The sequence below is a fragment of the Poecile atricapillus genome, chromosome Z (assembly GCF_030490865.1).
Source record: "Poecile atricapillus isolate bPoeAtr1 chromosome Z, bPoeAtr1.hap1, whole genome shotgun sequence".
Taxonomy (NCBI): domain Eukaryota; kingdom Metazoa; phylum Chordata; class Aves; order Passeriformes; family Paridae; genus Poecile; species Poecile atricapillus.
In genome coordinates, this window is record NC_081289.1 from 138,261,181 (window position 1) to 138,274,414 (window position 13,234).

Sequence of the window (13,234 nt, forward strand, 5' to 3'; positions counted from 1 at the left end):
GTAAATTGAAAAATACATAAATATAATAAAATTAATGGTGTTTTAGATGTTTCTTGTTAGTAATAATGACTCTGCACTTAATTTACATTAAAATTGGTAGGATACTAATTAAGGGGAAAAGTGCCTGTAGAGGTGTCTGTATTCATACACACACATATACATGCCTGTGTGTGCATGTCTGTGTATACACACACTCTTGCATGTATATTTTTCTTTAACTATTCTGTTACTCAAGGTGCGCACACACCTAGAATTTTTATTCTTCAACTAATGTCCTACTGCATATCTGTTTTTGTTAAAAAGGAAAAAATAATCTTATTAATTCTTTGCAATTTCCTTCTAGCTCCCTTTCCAGTCATCAGAGCAGCCTCTCTCCTGCCTCAGTGTTGTCTTCAAGCACATCACATGTGGTAAGCCCTGTTAGTATTAAAACAAGTGCTTGGCATAGTCAATTTATCTCATAATTAGGAGTGTCTCTTAAAGCTGGATGTGTCTCAGTGCCCCAAGAACCAAACCAAGAGCATTAGCTCAGGGAAGAAAGAATGTCAGCCCTCTAGTGGGGGAAGAGTGATTACCACTTGTGATTTGAACTGAATCGGGAATAGCTATTACAGAGACTTGCCAGTCACAGATCTGTGAGGGAAGCTGTGCCACCTAGGGGGGGATGAAATAAAAAAAAATTGCTTCAATTAGTTTATTAAATAAAAAAAAAACAACAAAAAACAGACTTCAAAGTGGCAGTCTGAAATGTCTCCAAAATGTGGACTGTTAGCAGTCTGGAGAGCACGGGAGAGGTTAGCTGACAAAATGCAGCTGATGGAATGATATATGTTATGTTTGAGTTACTGTATTATAATTTTGTGATGGTATAGAAATTTGAGTTTAGCTCTCATACAATAATTTTCTTTAAATCACAAAAACATCACAAGCATGCAGCATAGTTGCTTTCTTGGTACATAGATAATGCATATCTTCTGCATGTGCTGCTGTTATTTTTAAAGTTTTTGTTGTTGTTGTTGTTGGTTTTTTTTCCCTTTTTCCCAGCTTCTTCCACTGTGGTTTATTTGCTCTATGATCCTCATTCTTTTTGTCTCCTTTTCTAGCACACTAGTATTGAGAACACAACTTCGCTCCAGCCCTCAACAACCTTTTCAACTGCTTCAACCTCAGCCACTAGCACCACCTCCTCGGTTGTCAGCATGGCAAGCAGTATGAACACTACAAACAGCCTTGGCCTGAGTGTTACCAGTGTGTCTATACCAGCTGCTACCACACGGGCAGCTCCCTTAGTGTCTTCAGGTTGGCAATATTGACTGATCATGTGGATAGACAGAGGATTTCAGTCAGCAGGGCTGTCAGTTGAGCATCTCACCCACCATAACAACGCTAAGAAGTCCACACTCTTCACTGACATTTCCAGCATGCTGTATTTGCTGGTTTATGAAATAAAGTCGCCTGGTTTTACTTACTTGAAATATTTGTTAGGGTATTATGTGGCATTCATATAGCACATTCCATCCTGAAAGAGCTTTATAAATACACAGAGCAGTTCTGAGTTGGGAAGTTTTGGACTAGAAAATTCACCCAGCTTGTATTCCAGGTTATGATCAGCTCTTGACTGTGAGTTCACATAAGCTTTAGTTTCAGGCTTTTCTGTGACTTGAATTCATTTGGCAGTATCAGAATATACTGCAGTGTCCTCATTATCACATGTCACATCCCGTACTGCCACCTCTACAGGAAGGAAAAATGTCTAGGTCATTGCACAGCAAATAGCACTTCAGAAGGAGGGTCCATGGAGAAAGAGGGCTGGGAGGTTTCTTGCACTGAAGTGGAAGTGATGCTAAATTCTCTTTCTTCTCTCATGATCCTGAAATGCTAAAAGAAAATCTTGTAGAGAGAAGTGAGTGATGTATTATTAAGGATCAGGCTTAGTTACAGAAGTATTTCTCATTTCTGTAGCTTGTAAAGGAAGTGTCTTAGGGCTGACCAAAGTGCATTGTTCTTGTCCTGTTCTGCTTCATGAAGGCAGCTGAAACCGTTTAAGTCTTCTCTTTGCTATTCCTAGCTGTAGTAAGTCACCCACAGAAAGCATGCTGCAAGCATTTAGTGCTTTCCCGTCTATTACTGGTGATAAAGGGAATGTGTTGACAGAGCAGGAAATGAAAGAAGAGAATTTGCTCTCTCAGATTAAGAATGATATCTAAATTTGCCTTCAGGAAAGGACTGAGCAAAAGAGAAATTTCTGTAATTCTTGTAATCCTCTTGGACAAAGTAAATGACAAAATCAGACTATTCTCTGATAGGACTGTTTTCAGGCTTAAGTTGCCTGTGCTTTCCCTCCCTTGAGGCATGGTTATACTCTTCAGGCTGTTTTGAGCATATTCATCAAAAGGCACAAAGTCTCCTCTTTATAATCTAAGATGGTGCAGGTGCCACAGCTTGTGAGCTATCTTGTCTCGATGCTGAAGCCTCTTCTTCTCTAAAGGCTTGTTAAAGTGTCTGTATTTTGATTCTACAGGCAAAGCTCCCCCAAACCTGCCCCAAGGTGTACCACCCTTGTTGCATAACCAGTATATTGTGGGACCTGGAGGACTTCTGCCTGCCTACCCAGTAAGCAGTTTCATTGTTTCTGTCTTTGATTTCTTAGCCCTTGGCGCAAGTGGGCCCTCCAGACCTGCTACTGTCTATGCCAAGGCATTTCTGGTGGCACATGTTAGACCTGGAATTCTTGTTCCAAATGCTAAACAATATCTTAAATATGTTCAGTAGAGGCTTACTGTTGATTGTAAACTGCAGAGCTTTTGGTACAGACCTGATCTGGCTGCTGCTAAATATGGGTGTGGCTATGGTTTTCAGTATTAACAGGTTCTAGGCCCTTAGAATAAATTTTGGTTCCTTTAGGTTTGTGGTACTGGAATGGATTTAGTATAGCAGTGACTGATATATGTCACATGTCCTGTCTGTCATGGTTCGAAAGACTGCACATAGCTTTCTGATGTCTGACCAGCATCAACATGTTTTTGGTTATCTGTTTTTTATCAGTAATTTTTCTCTATCAAACTGAATGTGAGGAGATACCCAGGAGGTTGTGTTGTGGTCAAGTCATCAACTCTTTAATCTCAATGCTCTTTGTAGCAATGATTACAGCAAAGAGGGCTGTTTTTCTTGCTCCTAAATCTGAATGCCTGGTAGATTTTTCATAAGTTCAGGAATGATGTGTCTGTGAAAACTGTATTGAAGATGGGACAGTCAAACTCTCCTCAGAGGACATTGTCACCAGAAAACAACATCAGAGTGACAAGCCTTTTTTACTTCAGTTCTGCTCTCCTTGAAGTGCTACAGTGCCCCATGATAGCACAAAGCGACATACGGCTGTAGACCTTTAACACAGACTGGGCTTAAGTCAAACTCAGTTCAAAGCCCCAAATAGATCACCATCAGAAAAAAGTGTTATAATGATGTTGTATTTTTATCTGTCTTTAAGCAGATTTATGGTTATGATGATCTCCAGATGCTTCAATCCAGACTGCCAATGGTAAGTAAATGACTTTAATTTTAAACAAGTTGTCTTCACTGTTGACCATTTGTGCCACATAAATTGGTTCATTTAACAGTGGTTAAGAGCTTTTCCTTATGATCTGTATTTCTTTCTTAAATTTACACAAGGATTGTGTAAATTGATACAGAGCAACTGTTTCATCATGCATGTGTCCAGCTGCAAAATCTCTAAAGCGACACAAGTGTGCTCTCTGCTCCTGAGTGGAGAAATGCCTAATTTTCGTAGCAACATAATTACATTTTGTCTAATCTAGTTGAAGTCTAAGTGTTTTCTTTTACCAAGAGATAAGGTTGAACAGGAAGTACACAAGTTGGTAGCCAGTAGATGTATCTGACAGGTTTTGGAGGTGCTCATAGGTGTTGATATTTGCATATGCATCATGACAACAAATGCAGGTGAGTTGCAGGAGGGAGAGTGTGCAAAGTTTTTTATCTTATCTGGATCCAGAATGCAGATGGCATATGGGACAAGCTGAGCTCACAGATGGATTCAAAAAGGGCCTCAATCTAGATTGCAAAATTATAAAGAATTTTCCTGTCAGAAGTGTAGGGTAAGGAACTTGGAGAAAAGGTTTGGTAGTAATAGGTAACTGAGAGCAGTTACATACTAGAGTGATGCAGTATATCTGTAGAGGCAGAAAGGAGCAGTGAGCAGTGATCTGGGAAGATTGGATGAATGCCATAGGTAATGTGTCCCAAATGTAAGTCCCAAATAAGTACCAAATATTCCATTTAGAGCCTAGAGCAGCCAGAGTCAGATAGTTTAAAGGTGAGTGCAGGGATGACTCAGACAAAGCTCTGTCAGACTGCAGACCCTGAATTAAAAAAACCCCAAAGTTGACGACATGAATAAAGACTTTTACCAGAGAAAGTTGTGATACTCAAAGAACTGTCAACTGAAATGTATGGAATTATTTTTGTGGCAACAAGATGCAAAATATTTGAAGTTGCAGGGGCGGGAGGCGCATACTGTAATGTTAATACTAACTAGATGCCTGGTAGCCACTAAGCTGCTCTATCACTCCCCCTGTCATCTGGTCAAGGGAGAAAATAAATCCTGAAAGGCATGTGGAGTATGATGAGTACAGGGAGAAATTATTCGCTGGTTACAGTCACGGGCAAAAGAGATTTGACTTGGGGAAATTAGTCTAACTCACAAGCAATCAAATCAGGGCAAATAATAAGTAGATAATAAAACCAAATCTACAGAATGCCTTCCCTTCACCTCTCATGTTTTCCTGGACTTAGTTTCACTCATGGTTCTCTCTGCCTTCATCTCCCAGGTGGCATAGGAGGATGGGGAGTAGGACAGCCTTCTGTGCCATCACACTTCTGCTTCTTCCTCCTCACACTCTTCCCTGCTCCCATTTTGGTTCCACAGTCCTCCAAAACTTCAACATGACGCCTAAAATGTCTTATGTTGGAAGAAGTGCCTCTGCTATGGGAAGGGAAACTTTCTCCTGGACCACAGTGCACAAAGCCCCATCCAGTCTGGCCTTGAATACTTTCAGGGATGTGGTAATCTGGGTACCTCTAGGACTCGTTCCAGTGCCTCACAGTCCTCATAGTAAAAAATTTCTACCGAATCCCTGATATAAACCTACTCTCTTTTGGTTTAGAGATATTCCCTATAGTCCACTACGTGTCACTGCAGATGCTGTTCAAAATTCGGTTTGCTTCTTTTTTGTAAGGTCCGTTGAAATGTTGAAAGGCTGCAGTAAGGTGTGCATAAAGCCTTCTCTTGTCCATGCTGAAGAAGCCCAGCGCTATCTTCTGTCTTCAAAGCAGAAGTGCTCTGACACTCTGATTCTGTATGTGGTCCTCTAGAGGACCTTTTCCAACAGGTCTGAGTGTCCTGAGTAATGAGGACAAAAAGTGGGAAGAGAGGGGGAAACTAGTAAAAAGAAAAGGGACTAAGACTTGTCAATGAGGTGATGATACCAAACACCTAGAGAAGTATCTCCAAAGAGGGTGATGCCAGATCCTCCTTTGAGAGGTGCAGTGAGAAGAGTGAGCAGGGCATCTGTAAATCCCTGTTTGGAGCGGGGCTTGGAGTACGCATTGATAGAAGGTGGCTATTCCCTGGGCTAGAGACTGGTTGCAGTGCTAGTGAGACAAGAGGCAGTGGCAGTTGTTTTGTCATGGGTCTTTATTTTCCGTGGCATAAAATAGCGAGTAAGTAGAAAAATAAATACGTGAATAAGTAAATAAATAGGCAAATAAATAAATAAGGTAATAAATAAATAAATGAGCAAACAAATAATTGAGTAGAGAAAGTCTTCAGTGCTAATGAAGGGGAGAGGCTGTACCAATGGAGACGCAGTGGTTGCAGGCTGCGAGTGCCGTGCGGTTGTTACAGGCACGTCGGTTGTCGCAGGTTGGGGGGACGGGCGGGTGAGGTCCTGGAGGTGGGTGTTTTGGGCGTGGGTGTCTGTGCTAGCGGCGCATGGTGCGTGTGAGGTTGTGGAGGTGCTGCAAAGAGGCGCGAGCTTCGAGGCGGACGTGGTCCCAGGCGCAGGCGCTGTGGTTGTGGGCACGGAGGAAGAGGTGGATGTCCCTGAAGTACTTGTTGACGGTGAGCAGCAGGTTGCGTGGTCCTTTGAAGAGCGCGGCGTTGTCGGGGAGGCATTGCTCGAGGAGGTGGATGTGGTGCTGGAGTTTGTTGAGGAGGTCGTTGCGATCCTGGGTGGGCCAGTGCTGGCGGGTGCTGTTGGTGCTGAGGGTGTGGAAGAGGTGCTGGAGGATGCGTAGGGCGGTGACGGCGGCTTGGTGCGGGTGGAGGTTGTCGCGGAGGAGGGTGTCGGGGAAGAAGGGCGGCTCCTGGAGGTGGCAGGGCTGTGTGTGGCTGGGAGCCATGTCCTGGAGGAGGCGGAGTGCGTCGCCAGGGAAGGTGTCGTCGTGTGTCCAGAGCTGTTGGCAGGCGAGGGCGGTGGCGAGAGCAGTGAGGAGGAGCGGGAGCGCCGGGGCAGCGTGCGGCAGGCGTGTCTGTGAGGCTTTGAGCGCAGCCATGGTGGGTCTGTGGGTGCTGTCGGCCGGTGCTGAGCAGGAGCCCGGCGAGGCTCGGTGTTGGTGCTGCTGGTGTTGGTGCTGGTGGCTGTGCTTGGGACGCCGCCGGGCGTGCGGCTTTGTATGGTGGCAGCTTTCCCTTCTTCGCTTTCCGATTGCTGGGGGTTTCCGCCCGTGGTTTCTGGTTTGGGCTGGTGGCTGTAGTGGTCTCGGGACAGGCAGGGTTTAGCTGGGGTGTCCGTGGCCGGGGATTGTGGTGGCAGTTGTGGTCTCGGGGCAGAGTGGCTGTAGTGGGTGAACGGGGTTGCGAAAGCGCTGGGTCAGAGGTGTTGGGGTCAGGTGTGTTGGGGAGGGCTGTTGTTGTTGTTCCCTGTCACCTGCAGGGCCAGCTTTTGGGCAGAAGCCTCCTTTGTGCCTAAGCATTTTTTCCACCTGCAAAGCCCTGCCGGTGGCTGTGGTCGCTTTTCCTTTCACTTTGCGGCTTGCCTTTATTTTCATCTTAGCCGCTGTTTTCCTTTTGCGGTTGCAAGGGATGTGCAGTGATGTCAAGTGGGCGAGGGCTGGGTATCTCCCTCCTGCGGTGAATGCCCCGGGGCGGTGGCAGTGTGCAAGGGGCTGTGTGCGGGAGTAAGCCTCGGAGGCCGCGAGTGCGTTCTTGCAGCGGTGTGGCCCAGGTGCCGTCTCGGAAGCTGAGGTGGCAGGGCAACAAGACATTTCAAAATAGGGTCGATGAAGAAGGAGTAGGAAAACCGGGAGAGCTTTGTTGCTCCTGTGTTGTTTGCTGTGTGTCTGTGGTGGTGTTTGTTTGGCGTTAGAGCGGGGCCATAGTTTTGTTTCGCCTGCTTCCGTAGATGAGGCAGGCAGAGAGCGAAGGGGGACTGTCGCCCGCCAGAGGAACGGTGCTGTGTTTTGGGATTGCCGGAGCCCTCCCCCGGAAGAGTGTGTCCAGCTCAAGGCTCTTTAGTTCATGGCGGGGAGGAGTGGAGCTTTTGGCAGGAATGTCTGCTGCGAAGATGCAGAGGGCATGAGAGGACATCACGTGTGAGAAAGGCTGAGGGGGCTGGGCTGCTTCAGGTGGAGTAGAGAAGACCTGCCAGTAGTTTCAGATGCCTTTAAAGAAAGGCCAAAATCTGGGGAGAGCAAAGAGGTGTTTGCACCTCTTTGTTTGTTCACAGATTTGCGCGGGGATGACATGGCTGGCCTCACGAGGACGTAGCCTCGTGACTATTCGTACGATGAGTGGGTGCTGGGGTCTGGGGGTTTTAGACTTCAGGGAGAAGAGGCTGTGGAGAGGAGCAGGTGGTTGCAGCCTTGTGTGTCATTGAGCTCCTGCCACACTGCCAACATCACGGAAGGCAAGTGCTGGGAGCCCTGCAATGAAGAATGAAGAGGCCGAGGCCACTGGAGGATAAGATGTGGTGTGAGACCGTCTAAGGAAGCTGAGTATGTGGAAGTCCATGATGAGATTCATCTGCAAGTCCTGAGAGGACTATCAGGTGGAGTTGTAGGCCAGCGTTGATCGGTTTTGAGAAATGATGTTTGTCAAGTGAAGTCACCGATAAGTAGAAGAAGGGAAAGAGTCCCCCTGTTTTTACAAAGGGAATAGCAGAAGAGTGTGTGAACTGCAGAGCAGTCAGCGTGAGCTTCGTTGCAGGCAAGATGATGAGGCAGCTTCTGTGGGAAAGAGAAGCTCTGCTAAGGCCGCTGGAAATGAGACAGGTGACTGGAAATGGGGACTGACTGTGGCTTTTGAAAGTGGGAAATTGCCGTTCCCGGCATTTTTGGTGATGTTCTGTGTAGTTAGGGCTGTGGAGCGCTGTGTAAGAGTAAGTGACCTTGTGTGCCTGGAGTTGTGGCAAGTGTTTGACACTGTCCCGCGGGCCATCCTTGTCTGTAAGTGCCAGGGCCAGGCATTTGGATGGATGAAGCGGATGAGCCGCAGCGGTGCTTTCCAACCTTAGCGCTTCTTTATTTTTGGGTGGTGATTCTGGGGTGTTGGCCAAACGCTGGCAATGGCTTTTCCCGAGTGGTTGCTCCAGGATGCTGCTGGGCCAGTGAGAAGAGTGGGCAGGGACTGTTTGGAGCGGGGCTTGGAGTTGGTGTTGAACGGAGAAGGCTTTCCCCCGGCCCAAAGAGCGGTTGCAGTGCTAGTGAGACAAGAGGCAGTGGCAGTTGTTTTGTCATGGGTCTTTATTTTCCGTGGCATAAAATAGCGAGTAAGTAGAAAAATAAATACGTGAATAAGTAAATAAATAGGCAAATAAATAAATAAGGTAATAAATAAATAAATGAGCAAACAAATAATTGAGTAGAGAAAGTCTTCAGTCCTAATGAAGGGGAGAGGCTGTACCAGTGGAGACGCAGTGGTTGCAGGCTGCAGGTGCCGTGCGGTTGTTACAGGCACGTCGGTTGTCGCAGGTTGGGGGGACGGGCGGGTGAGGTCCTGGAGGTGGGTGTTTTGGGCGTGGGTGTCTGTGCTAGCGGCGCATGGTGCGTGTGAGGTTGTGGAGGTGCTGCAAAGAGGCGCGAGCTTCGAGGCGGACGTGGTCCCAGGCGCAGGCGCTGTGGTTGTGGGCACGGAGGAAGAGGTGGATGTCCCTGAAGTACTTGTTGACGGTGAGCAGCAGGTTGCGTGGTCCTTTGAAGAGCGCGGCGTTGTCGGGGAGGCATTGCTCGAGGAGGTGGATGTGGTGCTGGAGTTTGTTGAGGAGGTCGTTGCGAGCCTGGGTGGGCCAGTGCTGGCGGGTGCTGTTGGTGCTGAGGGTGTGGAAGAGGTGCTGGAGGATGCGTAGGGCGGTGGCGGCGGCTTGGTGCGGGTGGAGGTTGTCGCGGAGGAGGGTGTCGGGGAAGAAGGGCGGCTCCTGGAGGTGGCAGGGCTGTGTGTGGCTGGGAGCCATGTCCTGGAGGAGGTGGAGTGCGTCGCCAGGGAAGGTGTCGTCGTGTGTCCAGAGCTGTTGGCAGGCGAGGGCGGTGGCGAGAGAGGTGAGGAGGAGCGGGAGCGCCGGGGCGGCGTGCGGCAGGCGTGTCTGTGGGGCTTTGAGCGCAGCCATGGTGGGTCTGTGGGTGCTGTCGGCCGGTGCTGAGCAGGAGCCCGGCGAGGCTCGGTGTTGGTGCTGCTGGTGTTGGTGCTGGTGGCTGTGCTTGGGACGCCGCCGGGCGTGCGGCTTTGTATGGTGGCAGCTTTCCCTTCTTCGCTTTCCGATTGCTGGGGGTTTCCGCCCGTGGTTTCTGGTTTGGGCTGGTGGCTGTAGTGGTCTCGGGACAGGCAGGGTTTAGCTGGGGTGTCCGTGGCCGGGGATTGTGGTGGCAGTTGTGGTCTCGGGGCAGAGTGGCTGTAGTGGGTGAACGGGGTTGCGAAAGCGCTGGGTCAGAGGTGTTGGTGTCAGGTGTGTTGGGGAGGGCTGTTGTTGTTGTTCCCTGTCACCTGCAGGGCCAGCTTTTGGGCAGAAGCCTCCTTTGTGCCTAAGCATTTTTTCCACCTGCAAAGCCCTGCCGGTGGCTGTGGTCGCTTTTCCTTTCACTTTGCGGCTTGCCTTTATTTTCATCTTAGCCGCTGTTTTCCTTTTGCGGTTGCAAGGGATGTGCAGTGATGTCAAGTGGGCGAGGGCTGGGTATCTCCCTCCTGCGGTGAATGCCCCGGGGCGGTGGCAGTGTGCAAGGGGCTGTGTGCGGGAGTAAGCCTCGGAGGCCGCGAGTGCGTTCTTGCAGCGGTGTGGCCCAGGTGCCGTCTCGGAAGCTGAGGTGGCAGGGCAACAAGACATTTCAAAATAGGGTCGATGAAGAAGGAGTAGGAAAACCGGGAGAGCTTTGTTGCTCCTGTGTTGTTTGCTGTGTGTCTGTGGTGGTGTTTGTTTGGCGTTAGAGCGGGGCCATAGTTTTGTTTCGCCTGCTTCCGTAGATGAGGCAGGCAGAGAGCGAAGGGGGACTGTCGCCCGCCAGAGGAACGGTGCTGTGTTTTGGGATTGCCGGAGCCCTCCCCCGGAAGAGTGTGTCCAGCTCAAGGCTCTTTAGTTCATGGCGGGGAGGAGTGGAGCTTTTGGCAGGAATGTCTGCTGCGAAGATGCAGAGGGCATGAGAGGACATCACGTGTGAGAAAGGCTGAGGGGGCTGGGCTGCTTCAGGTGGAGTAGAGAAGACCTGCCAGTAGTTTCAGATGCCTTTAAAGAAAGGCCAAAATCTGGGGAGAGCAAAGAGGTGTTTGCACCTCTTTGTTTGTTCACAGATTTGCGCGGGGATGACATGGCTGGCCTCACGAGGACGTAGCCTCGTGACTATTCGTACGATGAGTGGGTGCTGGGGTCTGGGGGTTTTAGACTTCAGGGAGAAGAGGCTGTGGAGAGGAGCAGGTGGTTGCAGCCTTGTGTGTCATTGAGCTCCTGCCACACTGCCAACATCACGGAAGGCAAGTGCTGGGAGCCCTGCAATGAAGAATGAAGAGGCCGAGGCCACTGGAGGATAAGATGTGGTGTGAGACCGTCTAAGGAAGCTGAGTATGTGGAAGTCCATGATGAGATTCATCTGCAAGTCCTGAGAGGACTGTCAGGTGGAGTTGTAGGCCAGCGTTGATCGGTTTTGAGAAATGATGTTTGTCAAGTCACCGATAAGTAGAAGAAGGGAAAGAGTCCCCCTGTTTTTACAAAGGGAATAGCAGAAGAGTGTGTGAACTGCAGAGCAGTCAGCGTGAGCTTCGTTGCAGGCAAGATGATGAGGCAGCTTCTGTGGGAAAGAGAAGCTCTGCTAAGGCCGCTGGAAATGAGACAGGTGACTGGAAATGGGGACTGACTGTGGCTTTTGAAAGTGGGAAATTGCCGTTCCCGGCATTTTTGGTGATGTTCTGTGTAGTTAGGGCTGTGGAGCGCTGTGTAAGAGTAAGTGACCTTGTGTGCCTGGAGTTGTGGCAAGTGTTTGACACTGTCCCGCGGGCCATCCTTGTCTGTAAGTGCCAGGGCCAGGCATTTGGATGGATGAAGCGGATGAGCCGCAGCGGTGCTTTCCAACCTTAGCGCTTCTTTATTTTTGGGTGGTGATTCTGGGGTGTTGGCCAAATGCTGGCAATGGCTTTTCCCGAGTGGTTGCTCCAGGATGCTGCTGGGCCAGTGAGAAGAGTGGGCAGGGACTGTTTGGAGCGGGGCTTGGAGTTGGTGTTGAACAGAGAAGGCTTTCCCCCGGCCCAAAGAGCGGTTGCAGTGCTAGTGAGACAAGAGGCAGTGGCAGTTGTTTTGTCATGGGTCTTTATTTTCCGTGGCATAAAATAGCGAGTAAGTAGAAAAATAAATACGTGAATAAGTAAATAAATAGGCAAATAAATAAATAAGGTAATAAATAAATAAATGAGCAAACAAATAATTGAGTAGAGAAAGTCTTCAGTCCTAATGAAGGGGAGAGGCTGTACCAGTGGAGACGCAGTGGTTGCAGGCTGCAGGTGCCGTGCGGTTGTTACAGGCACGTCGGTTGTCGCAGGTTGGGGGGACGGGCGGGTGAGGTCCTGGAGGTGGGTGTTTTGGGCGTGGGTGTCTGTGCTAGCGGCGCATGGTGCGTGTGAGGTTGTGGAGGTGCTGCAAAGAGGCGCGAGCTTCGAGGCGGACGTGGTCCCAGGCGCAGGCGCTGTGGTTGTGGGCACGGAGGAAGAGGTGGATGTCCCTGAAGTACTTGTTGACGGTGAGCAGCAGGTTGCGTGGTCCTTTGAAGAGCGCGGCGTTGTCGGGGAGGCATTGCTCGAGGAGGTGGATGTGGTGCTGGAGTTTGTTGAGGAGGTCGTTGCGAGCCTGGGTGGGCCAGTGCTGGCGGGTGCTGTTGGTGCTGAGGGTGTGGAAGAGGTGCTGGAGGATGCGTAGGGCGGTGACGGCGGCTTGGTGCGGGTGGAGGTTGTCGCGGAGGAGGGTGTCGGGGAAGAAGGGCGGCTCCTGGAGGTGGCAGGGCTGTGTGTGGCTGGGAGCCATGTCCTGGAGGAGGCGGAGTGCGTCGCCAGGGAAGGTGTCGTCGTGTGTCCAGAGCTGTTGGCAGGCGAGGGCGGTGGCGAGAGAGGTGAGGAGGAGCGGGAGCACCGGGGCGGCGTGCGGCAGGCGTGTCTGTGGGGCTTTGAGCGCAGCCATGGTGGGTCTGTGGGTGCTGTCGGCCGGTGCTGAGCAGGAGCCCGGCGAGGCTCGGTGTTGGTGCTGCTGGTGTTGGTGCTGGTGGCTGTGCTTGGGACGCCGCCGGGCGTGCGGCTTTGTATGGTGGCAGCTTTCCCTTCTTCGCTTTCCGATTGCTGGGGGTTTCCGCCCGTGGTTTCTGGTTTGGGCTGGTGGCTGTAGTGGTCTCGGGACAGGCAGGGTTTAGCTGGGGTGTCCGTGGCCGGGGATTGTGGTGGCAGTTGTGGTCTCGGGGCAGAGTGGCTGTAGTGGGTGAACGGGGTTGCGAAAGCGCTGGGTCAGAGGTGTTGGTGTCAGGTGTGTTGGGGAGGGCTGTTGTTGTTGTTCCCTGTCACCTGCAGGGCCAGCTTTTGGGCAGAAGCCTCCTTTGTGCCTAAGCATTTTTTCCACCTGCAAAGCCCTGCCGGTGGCTGTGGTCGCTTTTCCTTTCACTTTGCGGCTTGCCTTTATTTTCATCTTAGCCGCTGTTTTCCTTTTGCGGTTGCAAGGGATGTGCAGTGATGTCAAGTGGGCGAGGGCTGGGTATCTCCCTCCTG

The 13,234-nt window shown here is 50.2% G+C and overlaps 4 protein-coding genes across 9 annotated transcripts in view; 1 reads left to right on the plus strand and 3 right to left on the minus strand.

Moving 5' to 3' along the window:
- LOC131593080 (ubiquitin-associated protein 2-like) overlaps positions 1 to 13,234 on the plus strand; it is a 141,968-nt gene that overhangs the window by 45,820 nt on the left and 82,914 nt on the right. For 4 of the 6 annotated variants that reach the window (XM_058865285.1, XM_058865287.1, XM_058865286.1 and 1 more), the window contains exons 17-20: positions 344 to 410; positions 1,104 to 1,299; positions 2,522 to 2,613; positions 3,488 to 3,538. In XM_058865285.1, coding sequence (XP_058721268.1) covers positions 344 to 410; positions 1,104 to 1,299; positions 2,522 to 2,613; positions 3,488 to 3,538 — 406 coding nt within the window. The remainder of the gene's footprint in view (positions 1 to 343; positions 411 to 1,103; positions 1,300 to 2,521; positions 2,614 to 3,487; positions 3,539 to 13,234) is intronic. The other 2 variants (XM_058865289.1, XM_058865291.1) reach the window with 1 other exon arrangement.
- LOC131593107 (interferon-like) lies at positions 5,843 to 8,517 on the minus strand. The gene has a single exon (XM_058865317.1). The coding sequence runs from the start codon at positions 6,568 to 6,570 to the stop codon at positions 5,998 to 6,000; it is 573 nt and encodes a 190-aa protein (XP_058721300.1). The 5' UTR covers positions 6,571 to 8,517; the 3' UTR covers positions 5,843 to 5,997.
- LOC131593105 (interferon-like) lies at positions 8,955 to 10,088 on the minus strand. Its single transcript, XM_058865316.1, has one exon. It carries the CDS (start codon positions 9,615 to 9,617, stop codon positions 9,045 to 9,047), a length of 573 nt encoding a protein of 190 aa, XP_058721299.1. The 5' UTR covers positions 9,618 to 10,088; the 3' UTR covers positions 8,955 to 9,044.
- LOC131593091 (interferon-like) lies at positions 10,229 to 13,130 on the minus strand. Its single transcript, XM_058865302.1, has one exon. It carries the CDS (start codon positions 12,657 to 12,659, stop codon positions 12,087 to 12,089), a length of 573 nt encoding a protein of 190 aa, XP_058721285.1. The 5' UTR covers positions 12,660 to 13,130; the 3' UTR covers positions 10,229 to 12,086.

Coding starts and splice junctions, on each gene's coding strand:
- LOC131593105 (XM_058865316.1), bottom strand. CDS start 9,617: ATGGCTGCGCTCAAAGCCCCACAGACACGCCTGCCGCACGCCGCCCCG.
- LOC131593091 (XM_058865302.1), bottom strand. CDS start 12,659: ATGGCTGCGCTCAAAGCCCCACAGACACGCCTGCCGCACGCCGCCCCG.
- LOC131593107 (XM_058865317.1), bottom strand. CDS start 6,570: ATGGCTGCGCTCAAAGCCTCACAGACACGCCTGCCGCACGCTGCCCCG.